General features: G+C 43.6%; 1 protein-coding gene across 1 annotated transcript; it reads right to left on the reverse strand.

Annotated features, from left to right (window-relative positions):
• Positions 1-245: 245 nt before the first annotated feature.
• Positions 246-21,926, reverse strand: RDH12 (retinol dehydrogenase 12). Its single transcript, XM_067732620.1, has 9 exons — positions 21,655-21,926; positions 11,973-12,018; positions 10,037-10,332; positions 8,480-8,598; positions 7,846-8,001; positions 6,702-6,806; positions 5,659-5,868; positions 3,807-3,996; positions 246-1,057 (listed from the first exon to the last, which is right to left on the reverse strand). The coding sequence occupies exons 3-9, from the start codon at positions 10,102-10,104 to the stop codon at positions 955-957; spliced, it is 951 nt and encodes a 316-aa protein (XP_067588721.1). The 5' UTR covers positions 10,105-10,332; positions 11,973-12,018; positions 21,655-21,926; the 3' UTR covers positions 246-954.
• Between the last annotated feature and the right edge of the window lie 857 nt (positions 21,927-22,783).

The following is a 22,783-nucleotide window of genomic DNA, read 5'->3' on the forward strand; positions in this document are numbered from 1 at the left end:
CAGCGGTTGAGACTCTGTGCCCCCAATGCAGGGGGCCCGGGTTTGATCTCCAGTGAGGGAACTTGATCCCACATGCTGCAACTAAAGATCCTGCACGCCACAACAAAGATCCCATACGCAGCAACAAAGACCCGGTGCAGCCAAATAAATAAATAAATAATAAAACAAAACAAAACAAAAACAACAACTTGGTTTCATTTCTCCCTTGCTACCCTGAGAGAATAAATAAGGCAATAAGGTGAATGTGCAGTCTTTATTTTCTCTAAAAATTGAGGTAAAAGGGAACTCTTTAGAAAAAGAAACCATCTACATTGAAAACGGGACGGTCCAAACTTACACAATATGTTAATTATATCTCAGTAAAGCTGAAAAAATGTGTTTTTAATTTTTTTTAAGTACTGGAAAAAGAAAACAGGAAGGTCCAGCTTTACATCGTTGCTCCAGGATGCTCAGAGGAAGGAACTAAAATTGGCCAAGGTTGAGCCAAGATTTTCCTGAGTTGGTCCAGACTCCAGATTAATGTTTCAAAGAGGAAAGAGATCAATCAAGAGTTTTTGAGTCTATAGTCCCTGGAAAGAAGTGACGTTGATGCTCCTGTCACCTCAGCTGAGCGTGCTAGCTGGTCTTGGTAAGGAAATTGACCCAATTTCCCAGGTTCTTCTGCCATCCCTGTGCCCAGCCTGGCATCTGCCCAGTCCTCCTGGTCCGAGAGGGTGGCCGACTCTGCAAGTCTTGGAGAAGAATACTCTGTAGGTGTGACTGTCTCGTGCCATGAGCCAGCCTCACGAGAGGGTTGGGTGTGCGAAGATTTCTAGAAGGGTCAGGAGTATCAGGGCAGGGCAGGATTCGCAACAGCAGCCAGCCAGGACAATCCTGCAGGGTGGGCCTTCTCCTCGGTCCCCTTTCCTTATGGCATGGACTGAGCCTCATACAGCTGTGCCTATTCCACCAGCTCTACTCCCACTGGATTCCCAGCAGCTCACAGCTGACGTTCCACAAGCGCTCAGCCGTTTTGTTATTCCGGGCCCTTGGAGACACCCAAGTCTTCTTGCAGTCACTGGAGGGCATAGAAAGGGGGTGAACATCCAGGAGTGAAAATGGACAGTCTGGAAAAGTTTATGTCCTCTTCTTCAGAATACATTTCTAAATGTGTAATAAAATACATTAGATAAAAAGAAACTAACTGTATTGAAATGCAGTTTTAAAATATTTCCTTTTCTTTTTTGTACTGACTTGTAAAAAATTTTAATTTTATTGGAGTGTAGTTGATTTTCAATGTTGTGTTAGTTTCAGGTGTACCTCAAAGTGATTCAGTTATACATATACATATATTCATTCTTTTTTAGATTCTTTGCTCATATAGGTTATCACAGAATACTGAGTAGAGTTCCCCATGCTATACAGTAAGTCCTTGAGGGTTATCTATCTTATATAAAGTATAAAATATTTTAAAAACAATGTGTGGTATAGTAATGTGTTCTATTAGAAGAGCTAGCACTGGGTCTAATCACTACCAGATTTCAAAGTATTGGCGAGAAGTGACATCCTGAGGTATCTGCAACAATTGCAATGTGACATGAAATTATTTATAGTTTTCTTGGGGACAAAGTCACCAGTATCACTACTACTGCAGTTCACTTCCTACATTCATAATCAAAGGAAATGGCAAATTTCAGATGGAGGTTAGTGAAACTAAAGATGAAATTATCTTTCCATCCAGGTTTGAAGATCCCTTAAATTCTATCCACAGACCCCTTGTGTCCCATGAACCCGACTAAGCACCCCTGTTTTGTTTTGGGGTGAGCAGGGTTGGGGCAGAGCACACTGTTCATGGTGTTTTTCTTTAAATAGAAGTTTTGGACTTCCCTGATGGCGCAGTGCTTAAGAATCCTCCTGCCAATGCAGGCGACACGGGTTCCAGCCCTGGTCCGGGAAGATCCCACATGCCGCGGAGCAACTAAGCCCATGCACCACAACTACTGAGCTTGTGCTCTAGAGCCTGCGAGCCACAACTACTGAAGCTCACACACCTAGAGCCTGTGCTCTGCAACAAGAGAAGCCACCGCAATTAAGCCTGTGTGCCACAACGAAGAGTAGCCCCCTCTCGCTGCAACTAGAGAAAGCCCACACACAGCAATGAAGACCCAACACAGCCAAAAATAAATTTTAAAAATTTAAAAATTAATTAAAAAAAAACTGGGATCATACTGTACCTAGTTTGGGGAGGATATCTTTCTCTTGTTAAAAATGTACAATTTTAATTTTACAAGTAATGAATTAATATATAATCTTTAAAATTTATTTTTAAATAATAAAGGAATACCTAGAGTAAAAGGTTAAAATCCTCCTTCACACTGCCCCCCACCCCCCGACTCTTCCTCAAACTCCCTGGAAGTAACTACTACTGTGTAGTAGTTTGCTGTGTATCCTTTCAGACTGTTTTCTATGCATGTACAGTGAATAATTATATAGTTCTATATTTCATTTTTTTCTGATAATATTATATCACTAACATTTTCCCATTAATTGAATATTGTTCAAAAATACTTTTATATAGTGACTGTATTATATTTTATCACATGATTAAGGAGGGGTGTTAAACACCCAGACTCCAGGGTGGCATTGTCTAGTAGAAATATGATGCGAACTACAAATGTGAACCACATGTGTAACTTTAAATTTCCCAATAGAAATTTTAAAGTATTTTCTTAAAAAGTGAAAAGAAATAGGTGAAATTAATTTTAGTAGTATATTTTATTTAACCCAACATAGCCAAATTATTTCAGCATGTAATCAATATAAAAATTAATGAGATAGTTTACATTTCTGTTTTTCACACTATGTCTTCAAAATCTGCTGTACATTTCACACGCACAGTACGTCCCAGATTGGACTAGCCATATCTCAAGTGCTCGGTAGCCATATATGGCTAGTGGCAACCACACTGAACAGCACGGCTCTAGAGCCAGGCTGCCTGGGTTTAAATCCCAGGCCTACCGCTTATAAACTATATGACCCTGAGCAAGCTAATTTTTCTGTGCCTCAGTTTCTTCATCTGTAAAATGGGGACAATAATACGATCTACCTTTCAGAGTTGTGATGATTATATGAATTAATACACGTAAAACTTAGAAGAGTGCCAAACATGTTGTAAGAGCTCAAGCAACATTAGCTATGATCATTTATCCATTCCCCAATTGTTGGACACTGAGGCTATTTCCAATGCTTCCCTTAATAAATGGTGTACCAGTGAACCATCTTGAACAAAGTGGGACAGAAAAGCAGACTGGGCTGGATCAAGTCATGGAATGGGAAGAAATGTAATCCTGGGCTTCCCTATATTCCCAGACTCTGATTGCCCATTGAGTTTGTGATAAACCTCAACATCAAAATGTCTATTTTTATGTTCCAACAGATAGTGCCAGTCTTCGCAGCTTTGGGAGAAGTGTCCCTAGAGTTCACACTAGGGACAGGTGACTTTGCCCTGGAGTTTCGCGCTATGTGTCATTTAAAAATTCATGAAGGAAGTCAGCCAAAAGCTTCAAGGAAGAGAAAAAGGCTCTACAAAGGCTTACCTGGAAATGTGGCACACAGGTTTGAAACAGAGCCATAAAACCAGCTTTTGCCATGTTTCAAATGTAAGTTTCCTTAGAAAAGTAACAGCATTTGGTCTACTGGCCCAACGTGAACCTGGATTCCCCCATCAGGCACAAACTTGGCCACTGGGGGTGCAAAGCCCAGGGAGTCTTATGCCTGCCTCACCATACACACAGGTGATGGGGAGAACGCATGCGGCCTCTGCGCACCTGAAGTACTTGCCGCTCAGGGGCTCCAAGCCCTCAGCCAGGGCGCAGTGCAGGCTGGTCTGGGCCCCCTCCCTTGCCGTCTTGAGGAAGGGGGAGAAGAGCTGCCAGAGCAGGCACAGCAGGAAGGAGTGTCGGACCAGTTCGGAGCGGACGATGCCTGGGTGCACTGCGTAGGTGGTGACCCCCGTGCCTAGGGCAAAAAGGGCACAGTTAGACCAGAGACACACTCCGAGGCCGTGGAAACAGCTCATCTCCTGCAGCAACATGCACGATTGAGAAGAAAGGACTTGGGAAACAGAACCCCAGTGTTCAGAAGACACCACCTCTAGCCAGGTAGAATCTCATGAGTAATTAATTGATCTTATCCAGAAAGATCTATAGCCTTCTCAGCCTTCTATGCTCCAAAAGGAATGCTTGGTTGAACATCCTTCTATTTTAGTGTCATCTTAATCTTTGGCTTAAATGGTATCTTTGGAATTTCTATTGGAGGGTCTTAGGGGCAGCAATCCTGTTAGAAGGTAGGAAGCTAGGACCTTGTTGTGAATTGCATTTGCCGGGCAAGCACATTTTATGAGGTGTAGATTGAGGGGTGTTGATGGAAATGATCAGAATTAACATGCCCCCAAGACACCCCTGCCGCCTCCACTATTTTTAGTACTTATTACGTACAAGGGCTGTGCTACATGTTTTATGTGTTATCTCATTTGACTCTCAAAGAGGTTCATAAGGTAGGTAATATTAAGAAGCCCATTTACAGCTGAGGAAACCGAGTTCTCATCACAGACAGGTTAAGTGAATTGCCCAAGGTCACACCTGGCTGGTTGCAGGGCCAAGGTCTGAACCTCGATGTAGAGTAAAGAGCGTAGACTTCTGAGCTAGATTGCCTGGAGTTGAATCCTGGCTCGCCTCGGAATTAATATATCTTGCTCGGGCAAGTTTCTCAAGATATCTGCGCCTACCTCTTCTTTTGTAGGGAGGGGAAAAATAATAGCACCTACCTCATAGTATATTAAATGAGTTGAGACACAGATAGTATACGGCACACACAAACTCTCAATTATTGTTGTCATTATTAGTATTCATTTAAATGATTACCCTATTCTTCTACTTTCTGCATTCTGATAGTAAATACCATTTTCCCCAAACTCTGGCTTATTCACTGTAGCAAACGGTCCTCCAGATTCACAGATGTCAGTGTCAGAAGCTCAGCAAAAACTCCAGGGCAGCACAGAATCATAGGATCAAGAATGGCCTCACCTCATTTTACAGCTGAGGGGAGAAATCAAGGGAGGTCAAAGGGACATGTTTGTAGACACACGTGGCTACTATGTGGTAGAGCAAGAACTTAGACCCAAGTATCTGAAACCCTGACTCCAGGCAGTGAGTGGCGGCTCTGTAGCTCAGCTCACCCTGTAAACCTCAGCAACTGGCACAGCAAAGGAAGCACCTGGTTTAAAGCAGAGTCCCCACTTTCCAGTCCTCACTCCTTCACTTGCCATATAATCTTGGGCCGGCTGCTTCTTGGACTTCAGTTTGGACCCATAAAATAGTGAAAACAATACCTACTCTGCCTGTTGCAAGAGGTTGTTGTGAAAAATCAGATGAGATGATAAATATGAAATAAGATGTGACAAAGCACATAAGGTTTATAGGTTCCTGACCTCTGTCCAGTTTTAAGCTTCCCAAGGGCAAGGACTCTGTTTTTACTCAGTTTTATAACCTCATTCTCCTTAGTGCACAGAGCTGCCACTGAAATGTGCACGTTTGACATCCTGACTTCAGAAGTTTCTGTGAACCTCTAATCTGGACTGAAGCCCCTGCTTCTTAACCCTGGCCCTTTCTCTAGACTTACCTTGGAGCCTCTTGGCCAGCTCACGAGTAAAGAGCACATTGGCCAGCTTGCTGTGGCAATAAGCAAAACCCCGGTTGTAGGACTTCTCACCCTGGAGGTCATGGAAGCGAATCTTGCCAGCATGGTGGACCACTGATGACAGGTTCACCACCCGTGCAGGAGCGGACTCCTTCAGCTGCCCCAGGAGCAAGTGGGTGAGAAGGAAGTGGCCTGTGAGGAGAGCCAGCAGAGGAGATTGAAGAGTGGAACGGCAGCCCGGGCTCGGGGTGTGGGAGCTGATGTATGACAGGGCTTCATCACTAGCTCACTATCTTCTGGGTGTGAACATTTTGATACCATGAGTAACAGTGTTAATGGTCAGTCAGTCTGAGTTAGTGGAGTCCTCAAGGCAAGGGCCAGAGCTGGACTCCAGGTAAGGCAATATATACGTAATCTGTTGTTATTTATTCCTCTGTCCTTGCCCCGGTCAGGAGCAACTGCTAGCTTCTGACATCCCCCGTCTGGTTATGATCACACAACTGTGGGCATGTACAGAAGGAAGGTTGGAATAGTCAGGGAAAATAACTTTTGCTGAGGATCAGAGAACCTGTTCTGTGATCCCCTCACTAGAGCCATTGCCTCGAGCTGTGAACACTAGCCTCTCTCATACCTCAAGTCCTCAAGGTCTGCCTCCACGATGGACCAACCCTTGCTTGCTTGGTCCTCAGTTATAGATATGACCCCCGCTCCAGCCAAACACGGACTTCTCCCCCACTCCTGACCCTGCTTGGCAAGTCTTGCATTACCACAGTCCCAACCAAGAAGGACCTTCTTCTTCCTGGTGTCTCCTATGTTTGGGGTTTCTTAACGGTATGAGTAGGATAAGCTCTCTTTTTTGTACTGGTTAGGAGAGAGATAGTGAAAGAAAAACCAATACCTCCAGTCTAGCAGAATCTTGGTCTCTATGAGGACCAGTGGAGATCCTCAGCACTGGTACAGGGTCATCTCCCTACAGAGAACATGATGGCGTATGTCTCGCTTTTCACTCACTCTAAGATACTCACCCAGGTGGTTGACTCCCAGGTGGGTTTCAAAGCCATCAGCTGTCTTGGAATATGGGCACATCATCACTCCTGCATTGTTGATCAGAATATGAAGCTGCTTTTCCTCTAAAGAGCACAACCAAGGAGACCATGTGGTTAGCAAGGAGTCAGCTAGCTGCCAGTCCTGAGTGTTTGTTCCTTGCGTTTGGACCTATCTCAGTGATATTCAGTAGCCACTGTCATTGGGTTTCTAATTTTATATATATATATATATAAATTTATTTATTTATTTTTGGCTACGTTGGGTCTTTGTTGCTGCACATGGGCTTTCTCTAGTTGTGGCGAGCAGGGGCTACTCTTCGTTGCGGTGTGCGGGCTTCTCATTGTGGTGGCTTCTCTTGTTGCGGAGCACAGCCTCTAGGTGCATAGGCTTCAGTAGTTGTGGCACGCGGGCTCAGTAGCTGTGGCTCGCGGGCTCTAGAGCACAGGCTCAATAGTTGTGGCACACGGGCTTAGTTGCTCCGTGGCACGTGGGATCTTCCTGGACCAGGGCTCGAACCCGTGTCCCCCGCATTGGCAGGCGGATTCTTAACCACTGCGCCACCAGGGAAGTCCTGGGTTTCTAATTTTAGTTGCTGTTATCTTCCTGGACACCATTCATTCATTCATCCATTCATTCAGCAAATGTGTACTTAGTACTGACTCTGAGCTGGGCTGGGCACTGGGCATACAGTGGTAAAATAAGACAGACATGGTTCCTGTCCCTCATGGATTTCATAGTCCTTGATAGAAGATGGTCATTTTCCAAGATACAGAAGAATATTGGCAGCAGCACAACTTCCCCTTGTGCCTATGGCCACAGAAGTTTGATTCTCAGGATGAAAGAAGAGAGTGGCATCAGGGCCACACCTCGATGGCAAGGTACAAGCCCAGGCAGGGAGCTGTCACCTCCACCATTCCCACTGCTGAGGCAAGGAGGTGAAAAGGATCCTGCCCAGCCTGTCCACCCGCCATCCCCGTGCCAATTCCCTGCCCTGCTGGTTCGTGTGGCAGAACCTGTGCAGTGGAATCCATGATGGGTCTGATGTAAAGGTCAGAGCTGGTCCAGGGTGGAGCAGCCACTCCCACATCCAGCTTCCTGCCTTTCTAACCCCCAGGGCCTCACCTGCCCGGAAGCCCTCAGCAAAGGCTCGGATGGATTTGGTATCAGCTAGGTCCAGTTTCCGTACCAGCACCTGGGAGTTCTTTGTATCAGCTCGGATTTCACTGGCAGCAGACTCCCCCTTCAGTACATCTCGGCAGGCAATGTATACTCGGGCTCCTGGGGCCAAAACAAACAGGCAGCAATGTGTTCAGACCCTGGGCTGAAGAAGAGTCTAGTGAGTGAGTTTGGGACTGGTGGACAGAGCATTCCCCGCACCATCCCTAAAGCCGTGAGTGGCTAAATTGCCGCTTCCAGATTCTCCTTGCAATCAGCTTAACCCCAGGCTGGGAACCCTGGTTTTTACACCCTGATATTTAACATGGCTTAGGATCTCCTTTTAGAATAACTGACCTGACCAATATTATACACGGACATCATTGTTTTCCTTACTTTATATAAATAGGGAAGGAGCAGGAAGGAAGGAAAGTTTAAGCCACAGAGTAAGTTGGTGTCACAGCTGGACTTGAATCCCAGGTTCCTTGAGTTCCTGACCAGAATTTCTAAGCCCAGGAGGAAAGATAAGGGAACATGAGTAGAGTTCCTAGTGAGAAAGACAGGAGGTGCTGCCCTGTGGAAATGGAAAGGAAGGACTTGCCTCTGCGAGCAAGCTCTCTGGCTGTCTCCTTGCCGATGCCTGTGTTGGCACCGGTGATCACCACCACCTTCCCGGGAAGCTGCACGTTTGTTCCACAGACCCCACCAGCAAAGAACTTCCTACAGGCAAGAGAAACAAAACATTTATGCACCATCCTTTCCAATCCCAGACTGAGATACATAAAATCCACCCAGCCTCAAAGAGGGATTTCTTTTTGTTGCTGTCAGGAGACTTAAAGAAGCTAATCTTCAGGGGACAGCGTCTCCCCAGTGGGCAAGGCAGTCTCCTGCTTATCAGCTCAGCTTGGGAGGTCACGTGCCCGGAAGCTACAAATGATCATGTGGGCAAATAGAATAAGTTCTCTTGAGCCAGGGCCAATGGTTCCTTGTTAAACAACAAAGATACCTCGCTCCTATCTCTAGAGGTTCCCAGAGGTCATCTTCCTTCTCTATCCTGCCCTTAAAACACGAGGGGGATGGGCATTAGTGGAATCAGTGGTCCTGACCCCTCACCTTCAATAAGCATCAATGGTGAATAACTGATGAACAGCACCTCCAGGGTCCCATATAGAAATACGGCTCTTGGGCTGCCTCTCCAGTTTTAGAGAGCCAGAATATTCTGCCATCCCACTAGAGATTTCATACTCGCCATCCATGCACAGAGAGAAAACCTCCCTTGTTCAGACCTCTGTGCAGAGAGCATCCTTTTACATAGAGTTGACTTGATAAGTTCCCAAAAATAGGACGGGAGGAAGTAAAGCTAACATCACCTGAGCATCATCCAACTGCCAAGCACTAGGCTAGGCATTTTCCAAGGGAATTTAATTCTCTCAACCACTCTGTTATTATCCCCACATTACAGTGGAGAAAGCTGAGGCTCAGAGAAGTTCAAGTCACTTGCTAATGGTGGCAAAACTGGAACCCAAACCCAGCTTTCTATGACGGGACCTAGAGCAACACTCTGTCTCTGATATGTCCATTTAACCTTCTTTATCATCAACAGTTTAAAAGTTCTCTACTCATAACACACATTTCTTTGACATCTCCAGAAATCTTCCACAGCAAAAGAGCCAACCCAAAACGTTAGTTGAGGATAGTCTCAAAGGGAAGAGAGTGTGTTCCCTTCCCCAGATGCCTGGTACTTAACAACTGAGTCCCTCGGCAATGACCACCCACCGTAATGCAGCAGGGCCACCTTGACTAGGGACGGTGAAGAAAGGGAGACCTTCAGAGGAACCCAAGGGAATGGAGTGAAAGAGCAAGGACTCCCCCATAAGATGTCTGTCAAGCTACTTAACAGAGTCATCCACTCAGCCTTCCACTAGCATCAGAATTCAAACCCGCCCCTCCTCCCAGCCCCAGGTGCTTCCTTCTCGTTTCCCACCACAATATTCATAACTACCTCCTTCCTTCCTGCTTTTCCTGCCTGACTTTCTCTCCCTTGGCCTCCATCCCTTTCTCTTCCTTCAGCAGCTACGAACTCATCTTCTTACAAGCTCCGTGGCTCCCAATTCAGGGCTTTGTAAACTATTGAATGAGTTACTGAATTAAGACAAACCTGATGGATGGAGCTGTCACATACAGGAAAGAAAGGAAGGAGGTGAGCAGTCCCAAGAAAACCAGCATCTTTTCAACTTCTTTAGTTGCTGCTGCTTTACCAAGAGCAACTTTGACTCCAACTCTGGCTCGGGCTCCACCTGGTCTGGCTCCAACTCTTGGCTGCTTCTTGCTGCTTCTCTTTCCTCCAGCTCCTCTCGCTCCTGGGTGTTCAGCAACAGCCTGGCTCTAAGCGTAGCCCAGAATCCTATTTAAATCCGAGAGCTGTCAGAGCACAGCCTGCTGGGAGATGTAGTCCTGGGAGAGAAGGATGGAGAAAAGAGCAGAGCCTCACACTTACCGGCAAAGAGAATGAGGGGAGATGGAGAACTGCCCCTAACTTTCCCACCCTCAGTCATTTCTCTTATCTAGAGAATGTGTTCCCTCCACCACCCTCACTTCCACTCCTGCAAAATAGAATATTTTTAACTTTAGCAGCAGACCCCATGATACTTGAAATACAGTGTGATTAAAATAGACAGACAAGGAAGAAACCCCCAGGAGAGAGGTGAGAGAATTCAGGAGAGTGTTTCCCTTGGTGGGGAAGGGGTAGAGACTGGGGTGGGGTATGTTGGGATCTCCTGGGGGGGGGGGCTGGTAGTGTTCTGTTCTTTGGGGGATTGCTATTACACAGGTGTGCTCACTTTGTGAAAATTCACTGAGTCACACACTTGATGTGTGCACTTGACTGTGTTTTATGTTCTGTTTCAATGAAGTTAACACACACATGTATCATACATGCCAAAGAAAAGGTATAGTGTTTCAGTGCACGGGCTCTTAGCATGGACTTCTTGGTTCAAATCTCAGCTGAACTGCTTACCAGATGGGTGGCCCTGGGCAAGTTACTAAACCTCTCTGTTAACTCACTTTCCTCACTTGCATAATGGCATGATAAAATATACACCTACCTTTTAAAGTATTAAATTAATTAAATAGGTAGGAAATTTGAGACGGAGACTAGCACATTGTAGACACTGTATAAAAGTTGGCTGTTCAGGGACTTCTCTGGTGGCACAGTGGTTAAGAATCTGCCTGCCAATGCAGGGGACACCTGTTCAAGCCCTGGTCTGGGAAGATCCCACATGCCGTGGAGCAGCTGAGCCTGTGTGCCACAACTACTGAACCTGCGCTCCAGAGCCCGCAAGCCACAACTACTGAAGCCCACACGCCACAACTACTGAGGCCCGGGCGCCTAGAGCCCATGCTCCACAACAAGAGAAGCCCCTGCAATGAGAAGCCCTCACACCACAACAAAGAGTAGCCCCCACTCGCCGCAACTAAAGCCCGCACACAGCATCGAAGACCCCAAGAAGCCAAAACATAAATAACTTTTTTAAAAAAAAGAAAAAAGTTGAGTTTCCCTGGTGGTCCAGTGGTTAAGATTCCGCACCTCCACTGCAGGAGGAACGGTTTCCCTGGTCAGGGAACTAAGATCCCTGGTCTGGGAACTAAGATCCCGCATGCTGTGCAGCAAGGCCAAAAAATATATATATTATAGACAGAGAGTTGGCTGTTATGATTAGCTGTATTGATTTCTGTCCTACTTGCTTTATTCAAGGGTTTAGTGTAGAAAAGGGAGAGGTAATGAATGCAGGTGATGTTTCAGTTGAATGCTATTAAAGATGACGGGAAAGACGAGAAACAAACCAAGCAGAAACTCTCAGTGTCCTCTGGAGGTGTGTGAGGGGATGGGAGGAGGATACGTAGGGTTCACAGCCTTTGCTCACTCAGTATTCCTCTCCTGGACATGACTCCAAGAGTCATGCCCCAGATCTGCTCCTTCCTGCAAAGCTAGAGGAAGCTCCAAGAAGACACGAGTGATGAAAGAAGACTCTTGTGGCAGGCAGGTGCTCACTCCTTCATTCATTGATTCATCCATCCATTTAACACACACTTACTGAGCATCTCCTGGTTCCATTCCTGCCCCTTGCAAATCCCAAGAACCTGATGAACAGAACAAGGAGTAGTCAGATCATTCCCAAGGGGAATCCCTCTTGACTCCCAGGTTGCCTCTCCCATCTCTTCGTGCTTTTCCTGCTCTGGGTCCAGTTCACTGCAGCAATGTCAGCTGCAAATACTGCAGAGTCCCTGAAGCCCCTCAGGGGAACTTTCTGCTGGTGTTCCCCAATGCCTTCCTCCTAGTGGATGTCTGCTGGGCAGACATCCTTAAACTCAGTGAATACACACTTAAGATTTGTGCATTTCACTGTATTTCACCCAGCACAACCAAATAAATAAATTAAATATTTAAAATTTAAAAAAAGATATATTGTACAACACAGTGAATATAGCCAATATTTTATAACTATAAATGGAGTATAACTTTTAAAAATTGTGAATCACTATGTTGTACACCTGTAACATATAACATTGTACATCAACTGTACTTGAATAAAATAAAATTTAAAAAATCTAATTGCCACAAAGATCACAAAGTCCAGAAAATTATATTTTTATTAACTAACTGCCTGACATGCTTAATGATATTTTTTCTCTATTTTTTGGCTGCATAGTTCTGATGGCCTCTTGCTGTGACAATGATTTTCTAAATACCATTTTCCATAGACAGAATTAAAAGATAGTGCAGCTTACCTCTATCATGGATGATCAAATTTGTTTAAAAAAAATTTTATTTTTAAGGGTTACAGAGAAGTTGCAAAAATAGTACTGAAAGATCCCATGTACCCTTCATACAGCTTCCCCTAATGTTAACATCTTAAATAATTTTAGTACAATGATTAAAACTAGAAAATTAACATTTGTATAATAATAGTAAGTAAACTGAAGGACTTATTCTATTTTCACCAGTTTTCCCACTAATGTTCCATTTCTTGAACAGGATCTAACTCAGGACCCCACACTGCATTTAGTTGTTAGGTACAATGGCACGTTTGAAGAGTACTGGCCAGTTATTTTGTAGAATGCCTCTAAATTTGGGTTGTCTGATGTTTTCTCATGCTTAGATTGAGGTTTTATTCAAATTTGTTTTGAATTATTGATAGTTGCATAAATTATGCGCTTTCATACACAGTCACATACACTCGTGGTTTGTAGTATTGCCGCCCTAGAAACGGAAATTCTGATCAATTATTTTTCATGTATTCACACCAAAAAAACAAGAAAAAATGGTACATTTGTAATTGTATGTGCTGCATTATTGAATAATTTCCATTTTGACTGGGCATTGATGAGAACAAAACAGTCCACATTCCACTTACCTTTTACACTTCTGATGATTGGAAGAATTTTCCACTGATTAGCTTCTAGCTCCATACATTTCAAATCTTATTACTGGTGTCCTATCCACATACTTACAGTGCTGGGCACCATCGGACCACATTCATACTATGATATGACATCTGGCTCCCCTACACCCACCCCTAACAATCAACATGGAGATTTCTTTTCAGAGCAGTGAAAAGCAAAACATAAGTTTAAGGTCTCATCAATTCACTCTGCCACATTTATTTTAACAATCCTTGATCACTGTGTTACATTTTAATGATAAGATGTAATCAAATGTTAGTGAAATCATCCCATCTTTTGATTTTACATAAAGTTGGCTTAGATCCCTTTCCTATATCTATTGGGAAGACCAACAATCAATCTCCCGAAGATTTCTGTGAATTCACACATTGTGTGATTTTTCCAAGATTTGGGAAAATGGAGGGGGTTTATAATTCAGCAACATAATTGACTTAATACTAAACTTTAAACAGCCCTTTCTTAAAGTCCTTTGGTTACCCTGACACTGAAAAATTTTCACTGGTTACTTTTATCTATGAACTCTAGTTCCTGACATGTTTCTTACTAATACTACTCTTCTTTTCTTCCTCCCCTCCCCCTCTTCTTCTTTTCCTCCCCTCTCCCCCCTTCGCCCTCCCTCCCTTCCCCCTCCTCCTCCTCCTTGTTTTCTTGAGGCACAACTGACAAACAAAATTGTAAGATTTTTAAATTTTTATTTTATTGAAGTATAGTTGATTTAAAGTGTTGTGTTAGTTTCAAGTATACAGCACAGATATTGTTATACAAACCCACACACATATGTGTGTTGTGTATATATATATGTATATATATATTCTTTTTCAGATTCTTTTCCCTTACAGGTTATTACAAAATACTGAGTATAGTTCCCTGTGTATACAGTAGGTCCTTGTTGGTTATCTATTTTATATATAGTAGTGTGAAAATTGTAAGATATTTAAAGTATGCAATGTGACGATTTGTTAACTGTCTTCTTTAGGGAGTCTTATCTTTGTTCCTTTTTGACTATTCACCCAAACCCCCAAATTCCTTTATCTTCTCATGCGAGGCAGTTTAGCTATTTCTTTATTAAACTGTCTCCATTGGGTACCTGTTGCCTTCCTAAAGGTGTTATAAATGTTTTTTTCCCAAACCAAGAGAGTTATCACCTCCAAGAGAAGCTATATTTTCCAGTTTTTAAATGTCTTTTCATCCTACTTCTTACCTAGAGTAAATACTAATAAAACAAAATTTGTACCACTTTGTAACCATGATGCATAGCAAGAGGGAGGAGAGCATGAGAGTTAGACCCACAGGTTGCGGGGCCAGATTTCCTGGGTCAAAATCCTGACTTTTCTCAACAATAAAAAGATAAATAACCCAACTGAAAATGGGCAAAGGATCAGAGTGGACATTTCTCCAAGGATACGTGCCTAAAAATAAAATGGCCAATAAGTATATGGAAAGATGTTCAGCATCATTAGTCACCAGAGGAATGCAAATCAAAACCACAAAGAGATACTACTTCGTACCCACTTGGATACTAAAATCAATACACAGATGATAACAAGTATTGGCAAGGATGTAGAGAAACTGGCAACGTACACTGCTGATACGAATGTAAAATAGCTTCTTTGGCAAACAGTCTGGTAGTTCCTCAAACAATTAAACATAGTGTTAATATATGATCTAGCAATTTCATTCCTAGGTGCATCTACAAAATAAATAAAAATATATATCTACACAGAGACTTGTTCACAAGTGTTTATAGTAGCATTATTCATAATGGCCCCAAAGTGGAAATAACCTAAACTGTGCATCAACTGATGAACGGATTAAGAAAATATGGTATGTCCATACAATGAATTATTGCTCAGCCATAAAAAAGAATAAAGCACTAATACGTACTACAACGTGGAAGAATCTTCAAAACATTATGCTATGTGAAGAAGCCAGACACAGCCACATATTGTATGATTCCACTTTTATGAAATCTCTAAAGGCAGACCCTTTAGAGAGAGAAAGTAGATTAGTTGCTGGCAGTAGCTGAGGAGAGGAAGGAATAGGGAGTGATTGGCAAAGGGTATAAAGTTTCTTTTGGGGATGATGAAAATGTTATGAAATTAGACAGTGGTAATGATTGTACAGCCTTGTCAATATAATGAAAACCACTGAATTGTATACTTTAAAAGGATGAATATTGTCGTATGTTAATTATAGCTCAATACAAATTAATTAATTGATATTAAAATTTTTTAAACAATGCCCTCACACATATTTTGAATGATAACGATTTCAGTAATTTTACAGAAATACCAAAAGAATAATTTCACTTGTAAAATATCCTTCTAGATTCCAAGCAAGAGCACAGTTTAAAGATGGCATACACTGTGGTTGCTGGGAAGGGGGGGCGGTGTGTGGGGATGGTTGGATTGGGAATTGTGAAACAAGCAGATGCAAACTATTATATATAGAATGGATAAACAACAAGGCCCTATGTGTAGCATAGGGAACTATATTCAATATCCTGTAATAAACCATAATGGAAAAGAAAAAAAATAAAGATGGCATACATTCTCTTGGTCTCTTGACAATTGGAGAGGTAGGTCTATGTGGCCCTCCTCTCTCTGAATCTTGGTGAGCTCTGTGTGACTGTAGTGTGACTTCTCTGACCAATAGACTACACGGAAGTGACGTTGTGCCAGTTTCCAAGCCCAGACGTTAAGAAATTTTCTATCTCTTTTTTTTTTTCTTTTTCTATCTCTTAAATATCATTCCTCAAGTTCTGTCATTTTGGAAGAAGTTGAACAAGCCTACTGGAAAGACCACGGAGAGGCCCTGAGTCTATATGGAGAGGGAGAGTGGTCCATCTGAGTTCAGCTTCTAGCTATCCTCCCGAGATTCGAGACATGTGAGGGGAAGCCTTCTTGGACCAACCCAGACATCATCTGGATTACCCCATGGAGTAATTCCAGTCAACGCCACATGCAGGGGAAGAAACATCTAGCTGAACCCTGCCTAAGTTTCTGACCCACAGATCGTGAACATTATAAAATAAATTCTATTTAATCTTTATATGTGGGTGGATTGTTACGTATATAGTGTGTTGCAAAACTGTAGATAACTGAAAAAACAGACTTAAGAGAACTGTCCTGGAGAATTCTTGCTAAGCCTGTATTTGCAAAATAATTTCCTTAAGCAATAGAAAGTAATAGATAGCCTTACTAATGAAATCTTTCTCTGTATGGATTTATCTTTTAAATGAAAGCTTGGAAGAGACAAAGAAAATGATATGCCATAGATCAGTTCTATCGTGAACCCAGTATGTTGACTGGGTCACCTCCAAACATTGATTGAGCATGATAATGGAGCAAATTAATGAATATGCATGTTAGACAACTTTGCTGTTAACCATTGATTTGTCCTGGCACCGACCTCCCCAGGAGCATGGTTTTCTCTAACAGCACCCGCGAGATTGGATGTAGGCATAAAGAAGGGTGGCGTCATTCACTAGATTCAAGGCACACACAGGGAGAGGCCAGGAAAGCCAAAGGCAGAGGTCTGGCAGGTGGTTGGAAATATAGGTCTGGAGCTCAGAGAAGTGTAGGCAGGAGAAATTGGTTTATCGAGCATTACAATTTGTTTGGGAGGACAGCAGTTGGGCATAAATCCAATTATGTCATTCTGCCTAAAACCTTTCACAGGCTTGATTTCAGGATAAAGTTCGAACTCTAGCTTGGCACACAGGCCCTTCATGATCTGAACGTTGCCTGTCTCTGACCTGATCTACCATCCCTCACCCATCCCCACCCTTTGATATAGACTCATTCACGTTCTTAGAACACTGTGAGCTCCATCACGCCATGTGCTTTCAAACACATAGCTGGTATGCTTTGATCACCCCTCCTCCCCATCTACTGGCTCACTTGGCTCAACTGCCCCTCCTCCTGGCCCCTCGACTATCCCTTTCCTTCATCAGCTGGAGTTTTGTTTGCCTTCGCCTAGGAGTACTCCACTTCACTACTTGCAAATGCCCTGTGCTATTTGCACAACAGCCCTTATCACAGTGCATCCACACTGACAGTTTTCTTCGTTGTTGAAAGAACAAACATACCACACTGCACACAGGGTTGCTAAGTGAACATTCCCAAACATGAACTCATTGGTCTTCTCCCTGACCCAAGCCCACAATCCTCTCCCCTCCACACTTCTCACCGGAATTCCATTTTCATGAATAATAAACACCCTCACATCTTCAGCCTTTGTATCTCTAATGTACCCCCAATTCCCGGCCTCAACTGAGAACTGGCTGTGTCCTGTGGACACCCCTTTGCCTGCAGTTTCTGAAGTGGCAGTTTATTCTCCCGTATCCCACATGCCTCAGCTTCCCGGGGGCACCCCCACTTCCAGACCCTTCCTCCATCCTGACATGAAACGCCTGCTCCTTTGAGCCTCAAGTCATGAGGCTCCTCCTCTCTGACCCTGTCCTGGATTTACTTCCCTCCCATGTCTCTTTTTTCACAGATGATTTTGGTGCCTGGTTCTCAGCCTTCTCATCCTAACACTGCCATCGTCCAGGTGACTTAATTATCTTCATAGATGTGCCAGCAACTCCCTGGACCTTCAGGCCCTTGACCTCCTCCTCATCAGAAACCTTCTCTACCTCATTCCACTCCTCAGCCTGTCAACACCTGGAACCATCCACCTCTAAAATCCTGCATTCAGACAACCCCACCACAGCACCTCCTATTCATCTAGCTCTCTTGTGGCACGAATCCCAACATAACAGTTATTGAACCCCAGGAGGACCTCCAGACCACTATAAGGCCCTGCTGTCATCACTTCCTTTTTTATCCAACTGAGATTTCATACTCATCACTTCAATAATTCCCTTGCCAATATCCTCAGCCCCCTGACCCCCTTGTCTTTCTGCCCTGAGAGCCTGAAAACCCCAACTCAGGATGAACCCATGCATTGGTCCTCTTTGTGCAGCTGGCTGATGAGAGCTGTTAGAGACAAATCACATCGCCTTGCATGTTGATGCCATTATAAGTACAGAGCCACCAACATCACCCAGGGCTTCCAATGAAACTGTCCATCTTTTTTAATTTCCCTAATTGCCACCAACCTAATCTCCACAAAGATTATTTCAAACCTTCACTATCCCTCTTAAACTCCTTGCCTCAATTTCAACATGTATCCTGACCTCTTAACACACACACACACACACACACACACACACACACAAATAGGGACCACCAGAAGGAATATTCTGCTACCAAGTTTAGAAGTCTACTTGAATTCATGCTCATCATATTTTCCTTTCCTCCTGAAGTGAATTTGTCTCTAGCCCATCATCTCCTGCTTTCTCAGAGACCTTACTCTATCATTTATTTCCTATCTCCCCTTTATCTTTAACTTTTTCCTCTGTGCTCTTTAAAAATGCTCCTACCAGGGAATTCCCTGGTGGTCCAGTGGTTAGGATGCCACACTCTCACTACCGAGGGCCCGGGTTCAATCCCTGGTCAGGGAACTAATCCCACAAGCTGCGCGGTGTGGCCAAAAAAATAAAATTAAATAAATAAAAATGCTCCTACCTTCCCACCTCCTCTTCCTGATACTAAACTCTTTTCTCCTCCCCAGCCTGAAAACGTTGGCTACATTTTCTAACTTTCTGCTCACCCCACAGCCTCCTCCAATCAGGCTCCCACCCCACCACTTCTCTGAAGCTGTTCTCCCCAAAGTCACCAATGACTGATACAGTGCTGAATCTAGTGGACACGTCTCAGTTCTTTGTTGCCTGACTTCTCAGTAGCATGGCACACTTGATCAATACCTACTTCTATTTTTCACAGTTTTATTGAGGTATAATTTATATGCACACGTTAAAAGTATACAATTTGATGAGTTTTCACATTACCATACACTCATCACACAGTCTATCACCACTGTCAAGACAATGAACATGTCCATCACCCCAAAAGCTTCCTCCTTCCCCTTGGTAAAACCCTCCCATTCCTCTCCACTTTCCCCCATCCCCGGGAAGCCACTGGTCTGCTTTCTATCACCACAGTCTATAACCTACAGTTAGCGTTTTCTAGGACTTTATATAAATGGAATCATCCTTTTACTCAACATAGTTACTTTGAGATTCCTTCAGGCTGCTGAGTGCATTGAAAGTCTATTCCTTCTTATTGCTGAGTAGTATTCATTGTGTGGATGTATTACAATTTGTTTATCCATTCACCTGTTGATGGACACTCGGGTTGTTTCCTATTTTTTTATTATAACACAGAGTCTATGATCATTCACATACAAGTCTTTGAATGAATAAACTTCCATTTCTCTTGGGAAATTACCTAAGAGTCATATGATAGATGTATGCTTAACTCCCATTTAACTATTTGAGAAATTGCCCAACTGTTTTCCAAGGTAGTTGTATCATTTTGCATTCTCAGAAGGTGTGTATGAGAGTTCCAGTTGCTCCACATTCTCATCAATACTTGATATGGTCAGTCTTTTTTATTTTACCCATTATAGTAGGTATGTAGTGGCATTTTATTGTGGGTTTTTTTTTTTTTTTTTTTTGCGGTACACGGGCCTCTCACTGTTGTGGCCTCTCCCGTTGCGGAGCACAGGCTCCGGACGCGCAACGGGGCACGAACCCGTGTCCCCTGCATCGGCAGGCGGACTCTCAACCACTGCACCACCAGGGAAGCCTTTTATTGTGGTTTTAATTTGTATTTCCCTAAGGACTAGTGATATTGAGCACTTTAAAAATGTACTCATTTGCCATCTATATATCTTTTCTTCCTTCCTTCCTTTCTTTCCTTCTTTCTTTCTTTCCTTCTTTCTTTCTTTCTTCCTTTCTTTCATTTTTGGCTGTGTCTGGTCTTAGTTGCGGCACATGGGATCTTCGTTGTGGCACACGAGCTCTTCATTGTGGTGCGTGAGCTTCTCTCTCTAGTTGCGGCACGTGGGCTCAGTAGTTGCAGTGCTTGGGCTCAGTAGTTGTGGCACACAGGTTCTCTAGTTGTGGCCCGCGGGCTTAGTTGCCCCTCAGCATGTGGGATCCTAGTTCCCCGACCAGGGATGGAACCCGCATCTCCTGCATTGTAAGGCAGATTTTTAACCACTGGACCACTAGGGAAGTCCCTATATATCTTCTTTGTTGAAGTATCTGTTCAAATCACTTGACCATTGAAAAAATTGGGTTGTTTTCTTAATTTTGAGTTTGGGGAGTTTTTAAAATATATATTCTGACTACAAGTCCTTTATCAAATATGTGATTTGCAAATATTTTCTCCCAGTCTTTATTTTTCAAAGAACAGAAGTTATTAATTTGGGTGAAGTCTAACTTCATTTGTTCTTCTATGGATCATGCTTTTGGTGTTGTACCCACTTCTTTAAATGCCTTTATAATGCATTCTATTACACCACATCCTCTGGGTTCCCTCTGGTGCCAGTTATCAATTTGTTGCCTTTCAGCTCCAATTCATCCTTTTTGCCTGCTTTACGAGAGTGGAAAATGACCCTTCTATTTTCTATATTCTCTTCTTTGGCATCTGGCACGATATTAAGCTTTGTCAATAGATGGCACTGGAGAGACACTGCGGAAGGAAGGGGCTTGCTTTCTGGTTCTGTTGTGCTAGCTCTGCAGGCTTCTGCAGCAGGCTTGTCTCCCGCAGTGCCAGGCTCCTGTGGTCCAGGCAGCTTCTGCACCATCAAGTGCCTGGCTCCATCAGCATTCAGTGGCCGGCAGCGTCCCCCAGCAACCCTCCCCTCAGGTGGTTTTGTAGCAGAGTGCCTCCAGTGAGACACTTCCCTGTGGACAGCTTTCCCTAGCACAGTGGATTTCCAGCAAATTTCAGTGGTGCAGCAGACAGTGACTTCTCTGCCATTCAGCGTGCTATACTCTCCAGCAAGCCCTGGGCTTCAGTCTGGGAGTAGAAGGGGTCTTTGGGTTGGCAAACTGTGACCCACAGGCCAAATTCAGTCCACTGCCTGTTCGTGTAAATAAAGTTTTATTGGAACACAGCCATGCTCATTCATTTACATATTGTCTATGGCTGTTTTCATGTTACAGTAGCAGAGTTGGTAGCTGCAACAGAGATGGCCCCCAAAGCCTAAAATATTTACTTTTCTTTATAATAAAAGTTTAATCACTCCTGTACAAGCCAGTTCCTCATTATTCCAATCCCCTGTTATGGTTAATAATTCTTCATATTAAAATTTCCCTGTTCAAATTTACTGTGTGGTTTCTCTAACCTGCTCAGACCCAGGCTAATACATCTCCAACCTCTCTGTCCCCTTTTCACAGTCCATTTTCAGTCTTACCTTTCTCTACTTATCCCATAATTTGAGTGCTCCTCAAGATCCTCCTCTGCACTTTCTCTAACTTCCTCTCCAAGTGACTCTTCTGCTTACCCATCTTCAGTCATCAATTTTGTGGAATTGACTAAAGAAACCTCAGCTACAATTGGAGTGGGACAGGCCTATATGGGGAGCTCTCATGCCCAGCCATGCATCATCAATTACTCCAAACAGGAAGAGATGTTTGCCTACATCTCCCACAGGAAAGTGTTGCCTACATCACTATCCAGCAGGAAGAAGAAAACTCTCCACTGCCTACAGTCCGGCCAATCAGACTTTAGCAGCCCAACCAATGAGAAGCCTCCATACTATGGATTCCCAGCTTTCTCCGATGGACTCTTTGATTATCACAGCCCCTCCCACCCCCCTTTTGCTATAAAAGCAAGCTCCCCTTCCTTGTTCTCTGGATTTGCCCATGGGCCACCATAATTTGCATATCTTGAATTGAGGGTTTCTATGGCTATTTCTGAATAAACTCACTTTTGCTTGTAAATAACTCCCTATTACATTATTAACATTGACAGGTTTAACTAATTGTTTTTAATCTGGGTTCTATGGATGAAATTGCCTGCAAATTTTGTGTAGATGCCCAAATGTGCATATGTATAAGAAGAAGTTCTCCAGCCTCATCTTTTGGCAACACGGCCCAGTCATTAAGGGCACAGACCATGGATACAACCTGCTTAAGTTTGAATCCCAGCTCTGCCACTATGTCCTGGGCTAACGTATTTAAACTTGTTGTTGTTTCAAGTTTCCTTGTCTGTGAAATAGGGAAAATCATAGTACCTACCTCACAGAGTTGTTATGAGAGTCAAGGTAGTTAATAGATATAAAGCACTTGGGGGCAGGGCCTGGCACATAATAAGCACTATATAAGCACAGGCTGTTATTGCCATTTCTGGCACTGCCCCTAGCCCCTGTGCCTCAACTAGACCAGTGTTTTCCATTGTTCTAGTGGCCCCTGTTTGAACTCTGCACCATCAAGTGCACTCACTCAAGTCCTCTGCTCAGAGCACTCTTGCCTATATGTTGCTTGCCCACTAACTCCTGACCTTCCTCAGGCCTCAGCTCAAACGTTATTTCCTCAAAGAAG

This window comes from Pseudorca crassidens, chromosome 1, assembly GCF_039906515.1.
Source record: "Pseudorca crassidens isolate mPseCra1 chromosome 1, mPseCra1.hap1, whole genome shotgun sequence".
Classification (NCBI taxonomy): domain Eukaryota; kingdom Metazoa; phylum Chordata; class Mammalia; order Artiodactyla; family Delphinidae; genus Pseudorca; species Pseudorca crassidens.

Bases quoted from the DNA above. Each gene is read 5' to 3' on its own strand.
- RDH12 (XM_067732620.1), bottom strand. From the start codon at position 10,104: ATGCTGGTTTTCTTGGGACTGCTCACCTCCTTCCTTTCTTTCCTGTAT. The intron at 5,869-6,701 runs GTGAGTATCTTA...CTCTCCTCACAG, and splicing joins CCTGGGAGTCAACCACCTGG to GCCACTTCCTTCTCACCCAC. The intron at 1,058-3,806 runs GTGCGCAGAGGC...TATGCCCTCCAG, and splicing joins CTGAGCGGCAAGTACTTCAG to TGACTGCAAGAAGACTTGGG.